General features: G+C 38.7%; 1 protein-coding gene across 1 annotated transcript in view; it reads left to right on the top strand.

The window, feature by feature from the left end:
• The first annotated feature begins 40 nt into the window (after positions 1–40).
• Positions 41–23,799, top strand: part of KIF13A (kinesin family member 13A) — a 118,646-nt gene continuing 94,887 nt past the window's right edge. The window contains exon 1 of the mRNA XM_009895801.1: positions 41–99. Within this exon, the coding sequence (XP_009894103.1) occupies positions 41–99 (59 nt within the window). The remainder of the gene's footprint in view (positions 100–23,799) is intronic.

The raw sequence follows: 23,799 nt of genomic DNA, 5'->3' as shown, positions 1-23,799 counted from the left end.
CCCTGCAGAGCTGGACCTGAATACCAAGTGCATCGTGGAGATGGAAGGGAACCAGACTGTGCTTCACCCTCCGCCTTCCAACACCAAGCAGGGAGAAAGGTAAAAAAAAACCTCAAAACCCAAAACAATAAAAAAAAAAAAACCCCAAACCCACCAAAACCTCAGGTGCCCCAAATAAAGACCCAGCCCCGGTCTCTCTGCCTCACCCCCGCCGGCGCTTCGCCTGGCTTTGTTAGGGGAGCAGCGGGGTCCTGAAGTTCTTGGTGCCTCTCGGGTGGGTGGGCTGCGGTGTTGGGGGGGGAGAAGGGGGGTGAGCGGGCAAGGGGAGGGCGAGCGCTGGCCGGGGATCGTTGCCGTGGGCTTGCATCCCTGGGAAGGGAGGAGCAGACCTTCCTCTCCTTGGCTCCTTGAAGGGGAGTCGGAGGTACCCAGACTGGGATGTGGGGACAGGAGATCTCTATTGGCCTCCCAGGTTTAAAGGCTGATTCTTGATCAACTGCTTAAAAAATAAGCTGTTGTTTAGGTAAGGACTTCAACTGACTGTGTGTGCTGCTCTCAGAAGTTTCCCTTTAGTGCAGGCTGCTAATAACTTGATGTAACTTATGGAGGAACAAGAAGCAGAATCTGGATTTTATGCAACTGATGGTATTTATTTTTTTTTTTTTTAAGTTTGTTTACTCGGTTTTAATGTATTTGCATTTGAAAAGGCTGTAATTGCTAGATCCTTTATTAATTCAGTGTTGTTCTGTGAAGTAGCCTATGAGAATATGCTAAAATAATTTTGAAATCTGGCATTTAGTTGTGATGCCCCAGTAAAGAATACCCTTGGAAATCATCCAAAATACCAATGCACTAGACTGTAAAAATAGATCAGAACAGGAAAAGATTTCTTTCCTTTGAGGGAGTGTGGGGAAAGACAGGGAGGTGCAAGGGGAATAGGTAGGTTGTACGCTTATCTGTTCAGTTACCTGTTGACTACTCAACTTAAGCTGATCTGGTAAGTGTACTTAATGCCAATGAGTGTGAAATCATTTGCATGGTTATAGAGATTTTAATCTGAACACATTCCTATTACTCAAGGTTTTATTAAGAATATTTTTGATTAAGTTCATAGTAGTTAAGAAACTGTAGTCTGAGAATGTGCTTTTTTTCAAAGGCAGTATGTCACGCATTTATAGTTTTCCAGTAGAAAAGGTTGAGACCGTTCTATTTTTACATGGCCAAGATGTGAAGGTGCTTCTCACATTCATCCACATACTGGAATATAGCTGTAATCACACCAGTTTAACTTAAATCCAACTTGTGTTGTCTTCAGAACCATTGTGCTGGCCTGGGTTTTGAAAGATCTGTGCTTGTTGCCTGCCCCTTTCACAGATCTTTGTGTGATCTTCTACACGTGCTGCCTCTGTGGGTCTTAGTGTCCCATCTGTAAAATGGAAATCTTGTTTTTCTTGACACTATTCTATTTTTAAAAGTATGGGTTTATTGAAGCATACATATGGCCTCCATTACAACACTGCTATAATAAGAATAACATTAATTATTTAAAGTGAGTGGATTTGACAGGTATAAAACATGAAATACAAATAGAGTTTACAAAGCAAGAACAGAATTAAGATTTAAAAATCATTATTTCAATAGACTAAAGAGGCTAAGGGCCAGGTGGTCTAATAAAGAGCCTATAATGTGTGGATTTTGCTTGTTGTGCACATTGGCCTCCAGGTATTCAGTGAGACTCTGCAGTGACTCTCTGTCGTTTGAGAGCTTGTGTTTATCTGGCTTTAATACCTGTAATATATATACATTCTCTTACTTGGTTGGAATTGGCCTCTGATTCTGCGCCAAGAGCCTTACGGGTGAGCTGTGATGCTTGTGTGCAACCTCGCTGTCAACAGCTGTGTTGGCAGGTGATAGCTGTCCTGCTTGCAGCCCAATCTGAGGCTGGAATTTGCCCAGCTGTTACATGTGTAACTTGTGTATTTGAAATGACTGATGTGTTATTGGAAACAACAGTCAGAAATACTGATCAGAAGTAACTTACACTTGTGCAAACGTACAGTTTGGGTACCTTCTTAATGACAGATGTTGCATGTAACCTGTTGAGATGCCTAAGGGACTTCCTGGTGCCTTGTGAAGATCCTTACTTTTTCTTCAGGTCTAAACTGTTGATTTCTATTTTTTGCTCAAGATAAATACTTTATTTCTCATGATGAAAAGTGAATTCTGTTGTTCTGTGTGTACCCACCATAAAACGGCAGTATAAACTGGCTCTCAATTGCGGAGTAGTTGCTGCTTGTACTTGGATTGATGCCTTGGCAGGGTTAGAGATGTCAAATGGATTTTTTGGTTTTCTTTCTGTAGCTTATTTTTATATAGTTCAACTGGGTTTTTCTTTCAGAGCAACCATGTCGTTGCAAAAATGATTTCACTTGTTAGGGTGATTAATTGGTGATTAGTCTACTATATGCATTATTTTAATATTCTATTTAGTCTTACCTTTCCCTTTTCACGTTTTATCTTTTTATATGGAAATTCCCCTTTTCCAGCTGAATGGAAGTACAAGTTTGTACTGCACTTTGGAATGAGAATAAGTAGCCTTCTAAAGCAAATTTGGTTTCCAGGGTTGCTTTTCTTAATTCAGCTGAAGCCAAGAGAAGCCAAGGGTGTGGGGAGTAGAATTCGGGACCATGCTCTTTATTTGCTTTGTTCTCTCAGTTGTAGTTTTAAAGGTACTGACATAATTTTCTAAAGTAAAATTAGGTAGCTCTTTAATAATTACAATACCATAAAATTTGCTCTTGGAAGACTATCCAGGGTTAGGAAAATATAATTTTACTAGCTTTGCTCCTATTCTGTAAGGAGTTCTTGAATTAAATCTAAGTTCAGATCCATGCTGTTAATCAGTCTGTGAAGGATTTTAGATGGGCAAGTAATGCCAGTTTTACAAGTGGTGAAAAAAGCCTAAAATCCCAGACAGTGCTGTCATTTGTCCAACTTTCACTATTGTATTAGAGGTAAAGCAGTACATTATAACCATAAATTAGAACAGGGTTCTGACTGCATCTTCTAACTGCTAGACCACACAGCATCCATACCTTAACAAACACAGCTACAAAATAGTAATTGTTTTTAAATACGAGCATTCTTTTTATAAGCATCAGGCCTGCTGTTCCCCACAGACACGCGACTTGTAGTGTTCTGAACTAATGAATGAGGAAAATCAGAACACAGTAAAACCGAACAGTCTGAGTCTGAAAGGCACAGGAAAATCATTATCAACTGAAATAATAGGAGGCAGAGTTCAGAAAGGAATGGTTTTTATTAGCCGGTGTCAGGTATAATCTCCGGTCCTGGCAAAGTTTTTGTAAGTTGGTTGTTGGACTTCATACTTTTAACCCTTGTTTTACTAGTAGCAGTAGTTTTCTTTCTATCTGCTTAAGTGTGCTCGTGTGGTGTTTTAGTTACCTCTCCTGTCTCTCATCCATTTCATCTGCAAAACCAATACAGATTTCCCTTTCTTCCCCAGAAGAACATCTTGTCTTTCTGGGAACTCTCTGATATTTTTTTTTTCTGTCTTCACCTGGGAATCTGAATTTCCTTTCTCAAAGCACACTCTTCCTGAAAATAATTGTTCTAACTTACAGTCTCTTAGAAATGGGTATTATGTTTCAAAGCCAGTTGCATACATCCTGCTGTCTTGCTGTAAATGTTTGTATTTGGTTGTTGACGATAAGGTACTGTATTAAAATGTAACTATGAGATAATTAGAGTATGACAATCTTTCAAAATATTTGAGTAATTTTTTACTATGGATATTTCACACCCCTCTCTGTCTATGAAAGGTTTGACTTTACATTGGGGATGTTATTTTTTAGTAGGACAAATTAGGTTTTGTCAGGTTCCTCCTCTGTTTTTGATTGTTAAAGCATGCTTTGCTCCAGCCTTTCGTTTCAGCTACACTTTTTAACGCATAGGATCTGAAAAGCTTTATTTTAGTTCCCTGACAACAGTTCTTCATTACATACTTTTTCCTTTAGTAAGCAAAATGTTTGTCTTGACAGAAATAGACAAGGAACTACGGAGACAGTAGAACTGAAATGCTATTTCAACTATAGTTTTGACTGAAACAAAAATTCGTCAGTTGGGCAATTTATTCCATTAGAGCACAGTAGCCTTGTGCAAACGTAGTCTTATTAAAAATCTCAGGGCAGAAAATAAGAAAGAAATCATCAGAGTGTAGAGCTGAACTTAAAAATACCACTTTTCTCTGAAAGTATCTTTCTTGCCTGGCTTAACTGTTTTTTAAAAAAACGTTTTATGACTTGCTTTCTCTGTCTTCTTCCATCCTCATTTTGATAACAGGCAAGTAGTGCCAAGGCCCAATTCTACTTACTCTTCTTAGAGCTCTAAAGTACTAAAGATTCCAGAATATATGGGGGCTTTTTTTTGAGTAGGTTTAAGCTTTTTAATAAAATAAATAGCTAGGAACAGATGTGTGTGTGTTATCTGTTTTTTTTATAGGTCATGATACTTTCAAAGATGAATATCTGAGATTTCATCCCTCAGCAGCTTGTCCTGAAACTCTTGTTTCCAGAAAACAGCTTTCGCTCCCCCAGCCTTGGTGGAAAAAATGATTTTTGGATTGTCTTTAGTACATTGTCCTTCATGTGGTGGTTGTGGCACTTCATATTTTTTGATATGATGCTTTGAATAGCATCAAAGATGGGAGAAGAGTGCTGTTGTAGGGAGAGGTTATGCGTTTCTGTTAATGGTTGCTTTTTCACAGTGAAATTTGTGGAAGCTGAAAAAGGACAGCTGCTAATTATTGCCATATATGAAGAAATGATCAGCGAGATCATGTCTTTGATACATGTACTTCAAATTATCACCTGCCTGAGGTAGATCATAAAATAATAGTAGGCAGCAACTTTTATCTTTGTCTGCAGGAAATTGTAAAAGTAATCTGACTTTGACCTCTGTTAACTTTCGTGTTAGACATCAATGGTCAGGATGTGAACTGTTAGCTTTGAACCTTTGCAGAAGCAGTGTATTTGAATTATGAAATGCGTGTTTGGAAAATGGCATTTTGCGAGCTATTTTTGCATTGCTTTCATTCATTCATGCCTCAGATGGGACACTAGATGCAGTTCCTTGAAAACAACATTCTTAAATTCCATGTAATTTGAAACAAAATGAGATACAAAGTTGTAATCCAAAACGCTGCGTGGCGTGCCTCTTGGGTCTTCTTAAGGTGGCCTGAACTGTGAGTAAATGCAACATCCATTATTTTACCATGTTTATAAAATCCAGACAGCTGCTAGGACCTTGTGCTTTGGTCTTTAGATGGCATTGCTAGAGGAAACTACTGTTGGAGGCTGTTGGGATTGTGGGTAAGCAGCTAGTAGTACTCAGCTGGCAATACTTCAGAACAAAAATATATAAGGTGTTTGAAGAAAAGAAAGAAACTGTGCTTGGTATGACCATGTTTAGGCTATCATTACTTTGTAGCCATTCTCTGCTCTTGGACTACCATGTATCATGTTCAAATATTTCTGAGTAGAGCACAGTGAAACAACGTTCAGCTTTGAACCTGCCCAGTTTTTATGCTTTATGATGTCAGAAATGCCTACATCATGGAACATGAAAAGATTTGTTAAAAATCTATAGGCATTCAGACACGCCTAGCTTCTCTGTTTAAGAGAGCCAGGTAAGTGTGCACTTGCTTATTACTGCAGCCAGAGGTGTGTTTTGAGATCTGGATTACTGGTCAATACACTTTGAATGTGTCGTTTGTTGAAAAGAACTAGGAGTTTTAAAAATGTGCAGCTGTTTAAAATGGATTTTTTTTTTTTTTTTTGGCCCGTTTCTTTGGGGAGATGACGCCTAAAGGAAAAGCTTTATTTCAACCTCCTTTGCCCTCTTGGTATAAATAGTAGACAGCTTTCTTTTGAAAACAAGATTATCTTTGCTCTGTTGTGCATATAGTAGGTTTATTAAATGTGTGTATGATACGATTTCAGACTTCCAATTAGATTCACTGTAATTTAATAGTTTAAAAATTTAAAGTAAAATGATACTTGTAAACATATTGTCATCACCCAGGTGTGGGCTAGACTCAAAATACTTCAGCAAGTGCTTAGGCAGTCCCTGTTGTGCAGAACTTGAGCTCAGAGAGAAGCGGTGCACACCATCTGCCCTTCCATGCAGGTCTGTGTACTGCACAGAGCTGGGGTCCAAATCTTGGGACAAAGTTTTGGGAGCAAAGCGAATCACTTCTTGGTCTCATGTGCCGTGCAGTGTGCCCAGGCAGGCATCTGTTGTTCAGGGAGTCAACATGTTGGTACTTCTAGTAATAAGATTAGAGCTAAATCTTTAAATTGACGAATGTACTTCTTGCTATTGTGTTTGAGACATTATCAGATTTGAACTCCTTCATTCTTTTATAGTTGGGTGCAGATTGAGTAGCTGTAGCGGTAACTGCCTCTGACTGGTTTGCCGGTGTCTCTTGCATGGACAGACTGTCCTTAATGGTGGGAAAGTAGTACAGTGTCGTTGCTTATTTGGCCCGCCCTGAGCATGGTTTGAATCTATTAATGGAAACAGTTACTGCCTACTGTAGCGAAATGCCAGCTGCTGCAGCAATGCTGTGCAGATGCTGTTGCTTAACTGAATAACTTCTCCGATTGCTCCGTTGCTTGTACTTTGTGAGGGTGCATGTTACTGACAGCGGTGTGGAAAAGGCTCTTTAAGGAAGTGTGAAAGTGTTGGCTGGAGACAGTGAATTTTACTGGCTTCAGTAAGTGCAGCCTACAAAGACAAGGCCCCCGCTGTGCAATGATGTGCACCGCAGGACTCGACTATCAAGTTAACTTGTGACCCAAAGCACCAAGTTAACTAAAACAGTCATGCTGTTGCCTGGAAGTAATGTTGCTGTCTGTCTTTTTGCAAGAGACAGTGGAAGGGATATAAGCTTGTCCAGTCAGTACCTGACTTTGTATGTTGATATGAAATTGGTCATCAGAGTTTGAGGTCTGCTTGAATTGATTGTGTATGACTTTACGATGCTTCTGTGGCATGTGATGGGTGTTCACTGGGGGCTGAGGGAGGAGCTCAGTAAGTTAACAACAAGCAGATTGAAAATTTGCTGTATGAAGGTCAATCAGAAAAATGTGTTGCTGACAGGAGTTGAAAATCAATGACATGAGCTCAAGATGTCCGTATTGGTGAAGAGTAGGAGTTACACAAGCTGTTTTCAATGCCTTGGGAGGGTGTCCCTTTATGTCTTTTCTCATTTTGGGGGGAAAAAGGAATCAATGCTTTTCTAATGCTGTTGTGCTTCATTAGTGTTAATTAACCTCTGCCTTTTGGTCTTTATTTTAGTTAGTTGCCTTTTAATCAAAAAATAATAATTAAAAAAACCCAACCCTCAGTCATCGGGATATGGTTATGAATTTCATTAGATGTTTTGAACTAATACATTCCTTAGTCATCAGCTGTAACCTTTATTTGGCATTTTGTTACGTCCTAAATAGAGACATCCTCAAGCGTGTTACGTGCTTACCAAATACGCCTACATCTTCCTTGGATAATGTGAAGTCAGTGGCTTGTAAGGTATAACTTTTTCACTAGGAGGTAATATGAACGTTCTGTCTCATTTCACATAGATCACTGTGGGGAAATCTATATAGTAACAGCCCATAACGAAGTCCCTAATGATTTATTGTTTTATAATAACTTATTTGCTATTTAAATGTTATAACTCAGGACAAAGATTTATACCACAATTACTCTTTTGCCAGGTTAAACCATTGAATATATTTTGGTGCTTATTAATGGTACAGTACTTATTTTGAGGTATATCAATCAGCGCAGTGGTAGAAAGGTGTGTCTGAAACATTGCTGTGTGCTTTTGTTAGCACATGGTCACTAGCATGGTTAACGATGACGCGGAAGATAGAGGTGAAGAGGTTTATTGTGCACTGGCAACAGAGTGTGTACTTATGGTGTGTTTTCTAGATGCCAGCCCCCCACCAAGCCTGTGCTGCTGCCTCTTCATGTTTAGTAACAGCATAGATAGCAGGCTAGTACTGGCTTACTTTGAGATTTGTGGCATCACTGCGTCTTCTTTTTGCAGTGTATGTATATTCCAAGAATTTTAAGCATTTTGTAAACATGAATCAAAGCAGCTGCTGTGGCTGGAATGGCATGCTTATCTCTGAAGTGTTTATGAAGATAGTGTTCAATATGTTTAAAAAAACCTACCAGGGTGCATTGTGAACTGTAAACTTTCTATGAAGTAATTTGATGCTTTGTTTTAAAAACACATTGCTGAAAATGTCAACACTTCAAATTTTTTTTCAGAAAAATTTTTGTATTACACTTGCAAAAAAAAGGAAAAGTACATGATATCCTATTTATTTGGCTTACATTTTCTTAGTTTATTCCACAGTTATTTGGGATTGACATTTATGTTTTTTAAAAAAAAAGTAGCATGCAGAAGCCTCCAGGCAAGATTAAATTTTCTTCTAGTCTAAGTCCTCAAAATTCTGAATCTACCTCTTGTGCTACTGAAATAATTTTTCTAGCATTATACACAAGTATGTGGAGCTGTCTGTTTTACTTAATACTTCTTATATGATGACAGGGAACAGCAGGTCTTAGATAAGAAACTGAAGTACTTGATGCTTCTTCTGATGTGGTTTCCACTTTTTGTCTAACTTAATGATTAAAATCACGTGCAGTGTAGCTGAGAAGGCCTTTTGCAAATATGATTCTTTCAGAGTTGAAGGAAAAAGGATTGGGTGAGGTGGAAGGGGAAGTTTATCTGCAAAATGAATGGATTTGTACAGTGACTGACACTAGTTGCAATGTAATTTTTAATGCTTCAGAGTTCTTATTTTTGTGGAATATTTACTTCAAATTCAATTTTACTTTGATTCAAAAGCCAAGGCTTGTTTTACAGTAGATGAGCTTTTGCTAAAGATAAGTCAACAGAGCATTCCAGTGGAGGCAGAGAGCTGGCGGAAGTTTTCTACTGGCAAAGCTCCTTTATGGCCCTGAATGAGCAGCATCCTGGTCTGCTTTGGAAAGTTTCTTTGTCAGCATCTGTGGATGTGAGTTTTTTATGTATGCAGTGTGATGTAAGTCTGCAGCGCTCCAGGCTTGTTTTGGCTCAGTAATGCCACCTCCCTGAATGATGCAAGTCCTAATCACTCTGATGTTTTCTGGTGTTTTTTCCTTGCTGTCATTCCATGTTGTCATTCCCTATTTTGAGATGTTTCTAAACTTCCTTTAGACTTCAAATATATTTTCAGATAATTTTATCTAATGAAATCAGGCTGAAATAGAAATTGGCCATTTGGTAAAATAAAGAAATGTTCCTATATTCACTGTATGCAGCTGAAGACATTAATACATATCCTCTGAACGCTCAGCAAGAAGTAGTTAAGTTTGAGTATGTTTTTAAAAAAGACCTTTGCAGTTATGTAAGGGAATAAGAGCAGAAACCATTATCAGTGTTCCTGCCCTCTGCTCTTGTACTGTATTGGGATAAAAAGATGGTTCTGAAAGTTTTGTTAGAAGTGTGGAACATCATCCTGCCACTCAGGTTTTGCTGTTTTGAAGCTTCTTACAATGACTGCAGCGGATATACTGTTCTGAAACAAACTGTCTAGAAAACAATCTGGTACTTTCCATAGTGTCTGTTACATTTACAAAGAAGAAAGTTTTGAATAGTTCTCATTCTTCTTCTGGTGTAAATCTAATCCTTGTACCTGAATTCTTGATTGGAGTGCCCTTGAGAAATGCTGCTTCAGTGTCTGCAGAGAAACTGACACATAAGGAAGTGCAAAAGACGGCTCGTTAATGGATTTGCTGCTGATGTGGTAGAGTATAGGGAAAAGATACTTGGGGACCAGGACTGGAAGGATAATGAAAGGCAAAAGAGAGGTACAGAAATGGATACCAAACAATGTGATGAAACTCCTCAAAGTACATGTTGGAGGAAAACCAACCAAGAAAACCCAACAGCCTCGAGTAAGCTTTTTTTCTATCCTCCTGAAAATGTGTGTGAGAAACTGGCATTCTCTGGGGTGGTACTTCAGTCTTCATGTGTGTTCTGGTTGAGATCCAAGTTGAGAACAAAAAGGAAAATCAGTTCTTGTAAACAGACCATTGAACACTGGACAGCTTGCCGTGTAGTTTCCTTGTCAAGAGCTTCCAAGTCCTTAGTATGTTTATTGTTTGAGGTGTTTGTAACATTGTAGCTAAGTTCATGTCATGTTCCAAATTTTTGTTGCATAGCTGTAACTCATATTTTAACACAGAATTTTTACTGTTTATTGCATTAAATGTCATGATTGAGAATCTGTGTAAATTGGCTGTGAAATAATCTAGTTGGAAACACTTGTGTGTCTGTCAAAAGGATGATGAAAGTGTGTTTGAAGATACAGCATTTGTGTTCTCCTAAGGTCTCTTTCAATGGAACAGTGTCTCGATTTTTAAATTTTTCTTTCAATAAATTGAGTAGATGTTCTGTCCCTATCAGCATCCCAGTTCTATGGTTGGATTCCCCCTTATTGTCAGAACTGTTGCATACTGAAGAAGGGGGATGTCTGACTTCCCGATGGTGAAAGTTAGAAGTTAGCTCGTGCCAGTTGTGTGTTCAAGTGCTCAGCAGGGCATAGTGGGTGAGTACTGAACCTAGACAGACGTCAGTCTAATCTCTCCTCTCTAATTGCTCTTTGGGGCAGGTTGCATCCTCTCAAGTAATTTTTGAAGTTTCAGTTTTGCAGATGTGAATGTGGCAATGGGAAACTTTTTTTCAGAAATACTAATGGCGTGCAAGCTTTGTGTCCTTAGTTTAATCTATCCATACCGCCATCTGCACTCAGAGATAGAAGCTTTGCGTATGCTTCAAGGAATGAGGTGCACCTTTATTTGAAATTTCAGAATGGCATCTTGCAACTTTGTGCTAGTTTAAACCCAGAAATGCAGATTTGCAGTTTGGGGCTGGCTGAATGGCCTTAGTGTTTTGCAATGCTGATGTGTTTTCTGAGTTATGGTTCTTCTGGTGCATGGTCTGAGACATATTATAGGTTGCTATTTGAGAATTTCTTACCCGAATGAGGAAGAAATTCATGGCTTATGTGCAAGATGAGATAAACTTTGAAAATACTCTTGTGCTTATATGACCAAGGTATAAAATGAGTTTTATAAAAATCTCTCCAAGCCAACTCAATCTTAGTCTGTCATCCTTTGTCAAGAAGGGTATTGCAGGATGACTTCTGGAGGATCTCACAGTTTAAATGCTTACGTTTTTCTCAAGGTATCTGCATCCTCATCATGGTTCAGAAGACAGAGGCAAGGGAGTCACTCACGTAAGTGACCTCTTACCTGCTTGCCTTTGCTGTGATTAAAAAGGGAAAGTAAACTCTAGGTCTTTACCTGTGGACTTGGAAATGAGGTATTATAAAATGGAATTGCAGAACTGAATTTTGAGGAAGGTGATTTTCATCAGCAGTGTATCTAAATGAAAGAAAATAGAAATATTAATGATTACATGCAGTTGTTATGTAGGAAAACAAAAACTAAATTAGCTAATTTTGTTGTTTTCAGGAAACATTTAGGAGTGATAAGAGTCTGACGATTTGTTGACTGGTAGCTGTAATGAGCAATGTCGGAGTTTAGTGAGCTCAAGGTGGGGGTGTTTGATTAGACTAGGAAACCTGCATGCTTTTTCCAAATGATGGAAAAGCTTTCTACCTGAAATACTTTTATAATTATTATTTTACTTTGCATCCAAAATAGAAGGCAAGTTATAGATTCCTTACAGAACTTTTCCTTTAAATGGAAGGAGCAAAGGTGCTATGTGGTGTTTTTTTGTTGTTGTTTTTCTCTTAAAGATCTAGATTGGGTAATTCATGATTCTTTTTAAAATCGTGTTACTTTTCTTTTGTTCTCTCCCTATAGCTGTTTCTGCATATAAGGCAGGTCACTTCTTTGACCCAGTACCGTTAATCTAAGAGTATTTGAAATGGGATGTTTGCCTTAGCTGCAGCTTCTGTAGCGGATCTTTCTGCTCATGTTCTTTTGCTTTCATGTCTTAGTTTGCAGATGTAGTAGATAAAAATAAATTGAACTGGTTTGGAGTTACTAATCCGACAACATGACTTCTAGCCATTTTTGGAGTAGAATGGCTACTTAAGCAAAAAGGAAACAGTTGACTCCTTAGTACATTGAAAATTGTTTAGAATTGGGTGCTGCTTTATTTAATATATTAGTGACGATGGTCAAAGTGGGAAAGCTACGCTGAAAATTTAATGTGATAAACTTTTTGAATGATTTTGAACTTAATTCTGTATTTGTCAAACCTGAATTTCATTTGCAGTATTGCTGCTGACTTATTTGGCTCCTTCACGTTCTTATCCTAACGTTAGTAACCAAAAACTGTTGATCTCAGTAGTATTTGCCTTCTTGAATCACTAATTAATGTAATGCTTATCAGGGTTCAGAACCTGTGTCCCTTTCATGTGACTTTTCATGGTGTTTCAGACTGATCTACTTGTTCTGAGTCTTTTGTCTTCCTTAATGTATGAGCTCTCGTTCTCTTTGAAGGATTTTTGTCAACTTGTTGAGACCGCATGTGATTCTGCTTTATTTCTTCTAGCTTGTTTTGTGTAACTCTATTTGCTATGCAGGCAGATCGCTAGGTAGATCGTTTAGGCTGTAGGTTATTTATGGCAGAGATAATTAGCTGAGTTGCAGCTCCTGAAACAGAAGAATTGCGGCTCGGTGTCGTGGAAGTTTAGCTGATAAGCTTTGTGGGGCCTCACCTCCTCCCATGCAGAGTCAGATCAGAAGACTCAACGCTGGACTCCCACAGCCTGGTTGCACGGTGCAAATACTGGGTGTCTAGCAAGGCTTTGATAGCCTGTGCTGTCCGTGCTGTACCTGGTGTTCATGGCTGACCTTGTGAACTTGGAAATGGGAGGAGGTGGCAGTGATGGAGTCAAGAGCAATGCCAGGGACAGGAAAGGGCAAAAAGTAGGTGGGTGTGGGCCTCCACTACTGTTTTATTAGTTCAGATACAGTGCAGGATGAACGCATGTTCAGGTAATGAGGTAAAGCTGATGGGAATCTCTTAAAACTCCCGAGTGCGAGAACTGGCTGTACAGAGGTTACTAATTGACTCCGCAGTGTTGATTTGGTGTTTGGGAATGTCTGCAGCATGCCTCTGAGTGTACACTCTGTTATCTGGGATTTTCTGTTGTCAAAAGTGTTTCAACTTATTCTCATCAGGAATGGTAGAGCTGACTGCAGATCACAGCAACACAAATGGTACTAAATGGAACTATAAAGCTATGTATGAACATTTTAAGTAGAATTTAAAGTACTTCCTTAAGTATTAGGAACAAAGTAGTTGAAATACTTGGCTGAAAAGTGGAGTAAAGTGTGGGCATTTGCAGTTCCACTGTTCTCTCTGTGAAAGAGATGTTCCATTGTGTAACTGCAGTACAGGATCACTTGTGCACACTTCATATCCCAGTGCAGAAGCCTAGATCTTGCTTCTTAACTGCCTCTGAATAGATGCCAGCACAGGCCACTAACTGTACTGCAGTCTCTGGGTTAGCATGCAGATGGCTGGGCCCAGTAGCCAAGGTTGACTTACCAGCAGGTAGGCTCTTTAAACATACACAGCTAATCTTTATACTAAACCTCATTGTTTCTGTGCAAGCATATCCATAGATAAAGTTTATGCCTTTATCTGTTCTTTTCCCATTTAACTTTATTCTTCCTCTACCTTTCATCCTCATAACCTTCCTGAATTCTACCATGCTCTTTACAGATAGTACGTGAAAGCTTATCTCCAGAAATTATGGTGTTGCAGAATAAACGGATTGAGTGCTCTTAGCAACTACTGGCAGCACTCTGCTGCTTACTCTAAATTGGAAACTTTGATGACATTTAATCATCTGCAGTTGGTGTGGTAATGTTGCTTGTGTCTCAGCTTCTTTGCTTTCTGTGCCTCACTCCTCTGAGTAACTTACCTTGTAGTGCTCGCTGACAGTGGTTGGTATTCTTTCTCCTGTTATCAACTGCTTTGTATTTGTGTTTCTCTGCTAATTGCTAAATATCTCTCCCCAGTTTTGAAACTTGCCAGGGCTGGCAGCTTGATTTCATTGTAAGATGACCATGTTTTCTAATTTAGGGTTGGTTGGGTTTTTTTCTCTTGCATTAAGACAAATCTTACAAGGGAATAATTTTTCTTTTTTCTCAGTGTAACTGTGCTTAGCATGCTGCTGCTGAATGGGAGCTTAAAACACTCAGCTAGACCCCAGTGAATTTCTGCAGGTGGATACGTGTTCTCAAACTCCCTCCGTTAACTTGGTGTCCTCCTTGGCTCACTGTGTCCAGGCTGGGGCTGTGCACTGACCTGATACCTAATCAGGTGCTCTCCACCACCTGAAAGTGTCCATGCACCTTCTCTATTTTTAGACATTGTCTTGTCTCTTTGCCATTTCTTTTTTGTTTTGTTTTGTGCCTGAGCTAGTAAAAGCCTGGCTGGACTCTGGGTCTGCTTTTTGTCTGCACAATAGACCTGCAACATGGATAAAATTCACACAGGTAATGGCAGTGGGAAGATACTTCAAACAACTTTTACCTTTCAGTATAATAATACAGTAGTGTTCCACACTCTGTAAACAAATGTCATAAAATAAGTTTTGGATATAAACCTGGCTCTGCAGTCTGAGATCACAGCTCAAAAAACATTTTGAGAGGGTAATTGTTGGCTGCAAGCCAAGGAGGGGAAGAAGATTGAGGGGGGATTTAAATAAGAATGAACAGTTTTTTGAGAAAGATTATCACAGAGCTGTAGATACACTGTAGGCTATTTGAGTAAAATTCCATTGAGAATACCAGATGTTGTTTGAACATGGTGTGTTTTAAATGTAGAGGTCTAACCGGAGAGAAAAAAATTCTTTAAGGAAACAACTATTTTCTGACAACGGTACGCTGTGCAGGCTGCTAGTCAGAGTTCAGGATGTCTCTGCTTGTATATTTTGTAAAGATTCCTTTGTGGTGATGTATGCCATCAATAAATGTGAGTTACATAGTGTAGTAAGTCAGTTTGGGAAGGTGATTAGGATGACTGGCAAGCTTTGACTAAACCGTCTCAAGAATTTGTTAGCAAAGTTGCTTTGTTGGTCAGTATGGCCTTTAAACTATCATCTGAAAAGATATGCAAAATCAAATTTTTGTTAATAATTGTAGTGCTCTGGAATTTTAGGGGCTGGATTCTTAATCTCCTAATTTCCTGTTGTCAGTTAATTGTGTCTGTAACGTCCATCACTGTCTTTTGGAGCTTAGCATCAGTTGTGTTGGAAAGGAGTAGACCTGTCAGCCTTTCCTGTAGTGGCTTTGAATATGAGGATAGTAATTTTGCTACCAAAGTCAGCATGCCACTGCAAATTCACTGGGCAAGTTCTGTGGCGAGAGAAGTTGTTGATCTCAAGTAGACATTTTTCAGAGCAAAATTATCTTTAAGCTAATTTGCTAGGTGACTATATCAAGCACATTACTATGCTCTTATGCAGAGCAATGTGTGGAATACATTGATAAGCAGAGGTTTGGTGAAGCATGTGAAAGGAGTTACAGAAGTAGTATGCTGGGTATGCTTGTATGAAATGCTGGGGTTCTGGCTTGAGTTGAAAATTAAAATAGATTTTTAATGCTTCTCTTAAAGTTACATTTTAAACTGTTTTGGTATCAAAGGCTTCAAGAACTTAAATACTTCTTTTCGGAGTTGTTATGTTTACAGGTCAAAAATAATAATAAAAAAAAATCCAGAGATTTAATTAAGCAAATGTGATAGTAAGTTAGAGATCTCTGTAGGTTGTATACAAATTTTGATTCCTTGTAAAAGCAGGGTATTCATTTTTTAATTATTTTTTATAATATTTGACATAATGTTTTTATAGTAGACATCAAATAGTCTCCTATTTTCAGTCCTGTTTCTAGAATTGCCTTTTCTGAGCACTCAGCTCCCTGGTGAACTCAAAGGCAGGTGGAGAATAATCAGTTTTGAGCACGTTCCAGCTGTCAGAAGGATATTTTTCATCATGTTCCCTCTTTCCTTGAACAAAGTGTTCCAGCTGTCTTTATTCAGTAAAGATGCCATCAATTACAAGTAATTAATGGGGCAAATCAGATTATGATCTGTAGGTTTTCTTTTTGAGAGGTAAGATGATTAAAATGTCTGTTGTAGTCTAATAGTTCTGCATATGGCAGATCTGACCTGAAGTTCTGTTTCTGAGGAAGAAAAACGTATTGTGGATGCTTTTTCACGTTGAACATAGGAGTTTAAAAGATCAAGATATGAGTGCTGGAATTCACCAAAAAAATGCGTTCAGAATTGTCCTAATCATTTATACCTTATCCACTGGAATATCTTTCACATAACCTTGAAATAGGACATAGGGCATTTCGAAGGACTTAAAATAGTTGGTCAAAGTGGCAATGAAATGACGATCCTTTCATCACCCAGCTCTTCTAAATGCATTGCAAGAGTATAAAGGAGAACGTATCCCATCTACTTAACTTGTTTTCAGGAACCTGCAGAAGTGAAATACTGTATTATCTCAAGAATAAATTCAGTTTGCAAATTGCTTCAGGAGACTTGTCTGGTAAGCAAGCATCAACTATCTAATAAGGTTTTTTCCTGATTCTTTTCTTACTGTAACGTTAATAGTAATGTGTATTAAAATAACACCTTTTTTTGTTTGTTTGTTTTAAATAGGTAACAGCTACTTTTAATTATATGGCTGTAGCTTTGTCATTTATATATGACTGGCAGGAAACCTGGGTCTCCAAGCTATTTTGAGCATCAATGATAAATTTAAAATCTAGAGCTGCCAAAAGGAGCAAGTAGCAAAAAAGTAAAAGGAAAAAAACCAATCAAAAGCAACAATTTCATGTAAGTGATGTGAGCTGTCTTAAGTGTCTGTGGGCCAGGCAAACTTTGCTACCTTGCAATTGCTGCTTGCAGCTTCTGTGGCTCAGATGATCCTTGGTAACTTCATTACATCTGAGCTTATTCTAAGTATTGAGATACAGCGAATTAATGGCTGTTTAAAACCATTACTATACAAGATATAATAAATCATGCAGAGATAACATCTGTGAAGGAAATATTCTTTGAAGGCAGCTTATGCACTGAGGACTACGTTTGCGTAGTGTTAAATCTTTAAATTTGTCTAAAAGGGAGCCTTCCTCCTCCTTACACATTTTTATTGACTGGTTTTGGATGTCTGTAGTTAATACAGCTTCCTATTTTACTGAGAAGATCAAGAGAGCTCCCCAAATCATTATACAGGGATTTAATATTAGTTTTTATTGTATTGGAGTTCTCCACTGTTAAAATCCCAGCTTTGCTCTTTTATTGACTGATCACATTTTGTGTTGATGTTTTATAAAAGTCTGTTGTAGCTGACACAGTGATTTTAGATCAAAGCTGCTCTCTTTTTCTTGGAGTTGCTCAGATTATTGTATATTACTTTTGAGAGTGCGATCATTTAAGTTTAGCATTGAGAAATCTATGAACGAAAGCTGGCAAGCTTGATTAGTCCTCTGGGAGTAGTGTGGCTTTCCTTCAGTTTCCATACCTACAAAATAAGGTACAGCACTGGTTATCAGACTGCACTGTACCTATGTTGGTAAGGCATGTAGAAAGAGCCATCAGTCAGATAAGTTTTAACTGACATTTGTTTGTGGTGTTAGCAATATTCTGGGCAGATGCATTTTTCAAAGGCATTGTAGGGGATCACCATGTGAGAGGTCAGTTCTGAATTTCAGTGCAGATTTATCAGAGTTTGACATAATAGCTTAGAAGTAAATATTTGAGATAACTGGAAATTATGAGATAAGATGAGGTGGCTTTTCAGTATATGTATCAACATAGAATCTTAAACCTAGCTACAAAAATTCCCTGTATTTAACTGTATTGTCTTATAATTGTCAGTGTATTAATAAATAATAAAACCATTCTAATTTCATAATAGGAAAAGTAAAACCTTTGAAAAAATGAGAATAGAGAAGAATCACCATTAGTTTTCATTTAATAAAGAGCACACAATCTGACCCTTGCTTTTGGTTCATGGCATACTTTCAAAGGCTGAAATATCTTTACTGCTTGCAAAAACATGGTTAGTGTCTTTACTGCTTTTAGGAAAGTTTTCGCTTTCCTGATATATATATTCCAGTTGCTTCTGCCCAATGTTAACCTTACAAATCGGTTGTGAAGGGGAACAAAATGCTGACAAACCTATCGTGATGCATGAGATATGGGATACTAAGTAGAAATACGTGAAGAAAATGGGAAGACAAAGTTCACTTATTAGCAAAAGCTTTACGTATTGCTTCTGAATTGTACCTTTTTCCATATGGTCAGTCTATGTGAGGTGCAATGCTGGTGAATTCCTCTGAGTTGATGAGAGGTCAAATTTTTTTGGCATAGTAGCTAAATCTCTCCAATTCACCTTCTAGCTTCCTAAAATGAAATGCTGTATAACTTACTGAGGACTGAAGGACTGAAGCAGAAAAGTGTGCAAAACTGTTGACAACTAACTTAAACTGGATGAACTGACCTTGAACTCGAGTGTGATCAGGTAGTGCTTTGCACATCAGCTGAGGTGACGTCAGATGTTACTACCCTTCAGCTGTTTAGTACTGTGCCCTGAGAGTTCATTTCAGTTCTCTTCTTGAAGAAAAGGTGCTTTGTAGCATTTGAATTCCTTTTTTTTTTTTTAACTGTGATACCTATAAAAAGTTTTAATTCAATAATATTAAAAAAACCTAGGTATTTTAGTTTTGCTAATGGTAAATTGAAGGTTTATTAACGTACCAAAGACTAATAGCTAAAAGCTCAAGTCCAGTGGAGGGGGCAGCTGAAGTGCACAGTTACTTAATTATTGGAAGAAACTGCTAGAGGAAAGGAAAAATATAGGTGCTAACTTGAGGAAATAGGATAGGTCTTTCCTTTTGCCTTTGACCGTCTTGTGCATCTCCTCTTTCTGGATTGTATGTTGGGTGAGACAAGTCAGCCTGCTTTCTGAAATGTAGAAGGCTTTGACCTCCTGCTGCCTTGGACAAAGCTGGGGTGGTGGTTGCCATCCTCTGGGTTTCTGGTGTCACAGAAAATGTCTTTTGTCTTCAAAGCCTGCACTAAGAACTACATCTCTAACCTTTTCGGTTTTGATAATGTATCTCAGGTTGCTGGTGGGATTGGTATTGGCAAATCAGGAGGATTATAGTATGAAAATTAAAAAAAAAAATAACAGTTTCATCTGAGTCTTAATATGGGATTTCACAGGTTTCAGAGGAAGTATGTGATAACACATTTTGGTAACCGTCAAATATAAAATGGGTAATTAACCTTTTTTGGTTGTCTGTGTGTATCAACTAGGACCACTTTTCTTTTAACAATAGCTTTTTCTGCCAATAGGTATTTGTCTGCCCTGTGTATTTGGGCTAAATAGTTTACTGAAATATAAGTATCAGAAATGACTTGGAAACATGGAAAACTGAAGCCTTGTGCAGGCAGAAGAAGATTGACCACTCTGAGACAAGTACTGCTTTGGACAGGACCTGTCAAAGGACAAAAGATAGAAGAGCATTATGGATTATGAGCTGTGTCAAGAGGGTTTCTTACAAAATACATAAATGAGGAAGACTACTTGTTTAGTTTTGGGAGAGCGTGATAGAGTCAAGAGCTGGTGACAGCGCACAAGAGCATTTCTCCTGCATGTGTGCATTTAATAAATAAGATAAATTACCAAAAAGTTGTACTCAATTAAACTGTTGAAGTTGTGTTTCCTTGGTTTGGTGCTTACTGGTGCTTTCAGTAACACTGCTGTGACTTCAGGGGGAAGGGAGGATGGAAAGCTGGCTAAAATTGTGGTTGAATCTCAGTTTTACTATCTCCCAGATCATAGTCCCAGAATTCTTCAATTTGCAAGCAGGGGTACGTAAAATTCCCCAGTGTGTATTTAAAATCACGGATTGCTTGAGTGTTCTCCAGTAGTTTGTCCCTTGTCTGTTTAAAATATAAAAGGACATGTAAAATCTTAATCAGTATTCAACTAAGTATTGTTTGAGAGATAGTAAAACTGTTTCTTGAACACTTGCTTAAGAGGTGCTTGTTCTCTGACTGCTTCTTGAAGCATTAGGCATGTCTCTGATTTTAGAAATTCGTTTCAGTTTGTATACAGGAAACAGCATATTGCCTTGAGTAGCAGCTTTTCATTTTTTAAAGTGATTTTAGCCCAGTTGATAGACATGTTTGAAAAAAAAGTAATTGCGATGCTCTGAGATTGTTATTAAAAACAGGTGTCAAGTAAATAGTTGTCATTGTTTGGTTTTTTTTTTTAATGGTGAAAAGATTTGTGGAGATGCTTAGTAGTTCCTCTGAGATAAGCAGAAACTTTGCTATGCAAGGCTGCTGTTAATGAGTTTGACTTTTGTTATTGCCAGCTGAATAAGCAGCTCAAAGCAGCTAACGGAATTTTATATTAGTCTTATACCAGCTGGAGTGAGCACAGATGGCAGTAATAGTTTCCATCACTGGGCAAAGATAAATGGCTGCTCTGTTATAAACATGGAGGAGCATTAAATAGAGATCCCAAGTGGTGTATTTGCTAGTATTTATTAAGATGCGGACCAAGTCATGAAACAATGTTAAATTTCTGTGAATTTCATTATTATGGACAACCTTGATGTTAAGAAAAGCACCTTTTTAATCAATAATAAACTTACGTCCAGAAGACAGAAAAGTGTCTGTAAAGAGACAAGGTGTAATGGATCAGATGGTGTATATGTGCAGTTACAGTAAATTAGAATCATCAGTGTCCTGGATTTGGAGGGAAAAATGGAGACTGAATTGTTGGAAAATGTTTTCTTTTTCCTCCGCTTGTGGCAGAGGTGGAGAATAGAGGCAAAGTCTCACATAGGGCCTGCAGGAGGTTGCAAATAGAACGGTCAGTGTTTAGCACTGGAAGAAAAAAAATCCTGATACAAATTGAAGCTTAGATGAGGTGATTTAGTTGGAATTGGGTCAGAAGGCACTGGTTTCTGTTGGGAAGGGAAAATTGCTGTAAATCCCTTATAACAATTTTCTGAGATTATGGAAGTAATTTGCAGTAATGAAGAATAGATGGCTTTTAAAAGCTCTTCAGGAATTGGTTTGCAAAAAAAAAAAAAGTTCATGAAAGTAAGTTGTCTGTTTTGGCTTTCTGTGAATGCAGAAACATTTGAAATGTGTTCCCTGAAGAAATGCATCTGCTTATATGTTGTGGGTTTTTTTGAAGTTTATTCCATTTCTTTTCCCCCCTCTTAAGACATGAGAAAGTAGGTCTTTTTAGTTATGCATTATGCTTTTACTAAGTTTGGGAGTTTTGTGTTCTATGTTTTGTGTCTTTGACCTATTTAGCACCTTAGTATTTTTGTTCAGTTTTGTTTTAGATCCACAGATAATACCATCAATTGAAATAACTTTCCATACTTGGTGGTGAGACAGCTGTGCAGAAAAGTTCTTTTCTGTTATCTTTGAAAAGTGAATAATGAAGTGAATGATAAAAGTATACAGAAGGGACTAGCATAGTAGTAACTCATTAAAAAAAACAGACAACTATTTTTTTCAGTTACAGCATGGAGGAGAAGAAACCATTAAACAATTGCTTTGACTGTGAAGCTCTTTGCAGGATGTGGGTAAAGGAAACAATTGAGTAAGACTTGGAGAGCAAAGATGGGTTTTTTCATTGTTCCCTGCCGGAGACACCAAGCCTTCCCTTGCTGTGTAACAGTATGTAGGAGCTGTAGCACCTCATGCAGCCCTACAGATAAAACAGAGTGAGCATATATATTTGCTATAGCTTTGAATTACAGTTGTTCACGCAAGTTGCTAATGGTTCGGATGACATCTTGACAGAATATTGCTAAGGTCAAGGTGCTTAAGAATTCTTAGCAATTCTCCCCCTGTTAGTCTACTGTTGCTGTTAGCTATCAAAGAAGAGTGAAGGTAGGCTGGGTGCGGGTATGTCTGCTACTGTTGGGTGAGAGGGACACTTAAGGCTCTGTCTAATGTTGCTGTGTTGTGCCTCCCTTCTAGAGGAGAGTTAGTGTGAGGGGATTAAATTCTGACTTTGGTTTTATGTTCCAGGCTGTGCCAGGTTTTGGTACCAAGGTGAGGTGTGAGAGAACAGTAAACTTGCATTCAGGGAAATCTGGGGCATATTTCACTTTGGCTTCCTGAAGGACAACTCGGATCTGACCATGAAAGTACAATGGGGGTGTGCAGGTTGCTAAAGGATAGTCAGTGTATAGAGAACACCTTTTCTTTTGTGATTTTTTTTTTTTTTTTTTCCTTCTTTTTCTTCATCTGTGAGATGTGTTTCTGGAAGAGAGTTGCTATTGAGTGATGAGGAGACCTCTATGAAAAACTGTTTTGAGACAGATCTTCAAATGGGCCATTTAATTATTTTTTTTAAAACAAACTTTTAGAGAGATTTTAGGTTTGTAAAAAAAAAAAAAAACAACCAAAAAACCACAAAAAAAAACAAACCAAAAAAACCAAAAACAAACCACCCAAAAAACAAAAAACCAAACAAAAAAAACCCCAAACCCCTGCTTTTAAGCTGTTCAGTTAGTTGGAAATGAGTACTTGACAGTTGAAAGTAGCCTTGCGATCACAGGCCCTGGTTCTCATGGTGGACTTCAACCACCCAGATATTTACTGGAAAGGCAACACAGCCAGGCACGCACAGTCCAGGAGATTTCTGAAGAGCGTAGATGGTAACTTTTTGACGCAGATGGTGGAGGAGTCAACGAGGAGAGGTGTGCTGCTGGACCTTGTACTAACAAACGAAGAAGGACTGGTTGTGGATGTGAAGGATGGGGGCAGCCTTGGCTGCGGAGACCCTGAGATGGAGGAGAGGTGTCTGTGTGGAATAAGCAAGGCAATAAGTAGGATTATAACCCTGGACTTCAGGAGAGCCGACTTTGGCCTCTTCAGAGACCTACTTGAAGGAATCCCATGGGTTAGGGCTCTAGAAGGTAGGGGGCAGGGAGTCCAAGAGAGCTGGTTAATATTCAAGCACCACTTCCTCCGAGCTCAAGATCAGTGCATCCCTAGGAGTAAGAAATCAAGCAAAGGAGGCAGGAGACCTGCATGGATGAGCAAGGAGCTTCTGGAAAATCTCAAATGGAAGAAGGAAGTTTACAGAATGTGGAAAAAAGGACAGGCCTCTTGGGAGGAATATAGGAACGTTGTCAGAGTATACAGAGATACGACGAGGAAGGCTTTGGCTCACTTCGAGTTAAATCTGGCAAGGGATGTCAAGGACAATGAGAAGGGCTTCTTCAAGTACATCAGTATCAAAAGGAATACTAGGGAAAATCTGGGCCCACTGCTGAATGAGGTGCATGCCCTGGTGACAGAGGATACAGGGAAGGTGGAGTTACTGAATGCCTTCTTTGCTTCAGTCTTTACTGCTAAGGCTGACCCTCGGGCATCCCAGACCCTGGAGGTAAGAGAAAAAGTCTGGAGAAGGGAAGACTCTCCCTTGGTGGAGGAGGATCGTGTTAGAGTTCATTTAGGCAAACTCAACACACACAAATCCATGGGCCCTGATGAGATGCACCCACGAGTTCTGAGGGAGCTGGCAGATGTTATTGCGAAGCCACTCTCCATCATCTTGGAAAGGTCATGGGGAACGGGAGAGGTGCCTGAGGACTGGAGGAAAGCCA

This window comes from Charadrius vociferus, unplaced genomic scaffold, assembly GCF_000708025.1.
Source record: "Charadrius vociferus isolate BGI_N301 unplaced genomic scaffold, ASM70802v2 scaffold422, whole genome shotgun sequence".
NCBI lineage: Eukaryota > Metazoa > Chordata > Aves > Charadriiformes > Charadriidae > Charadrius > Charadrius vociferus.
Note: the sequence above shows the minus strand (reverse complement) of the source record. Positions and strands in the feature narration are given on the sequence as shown.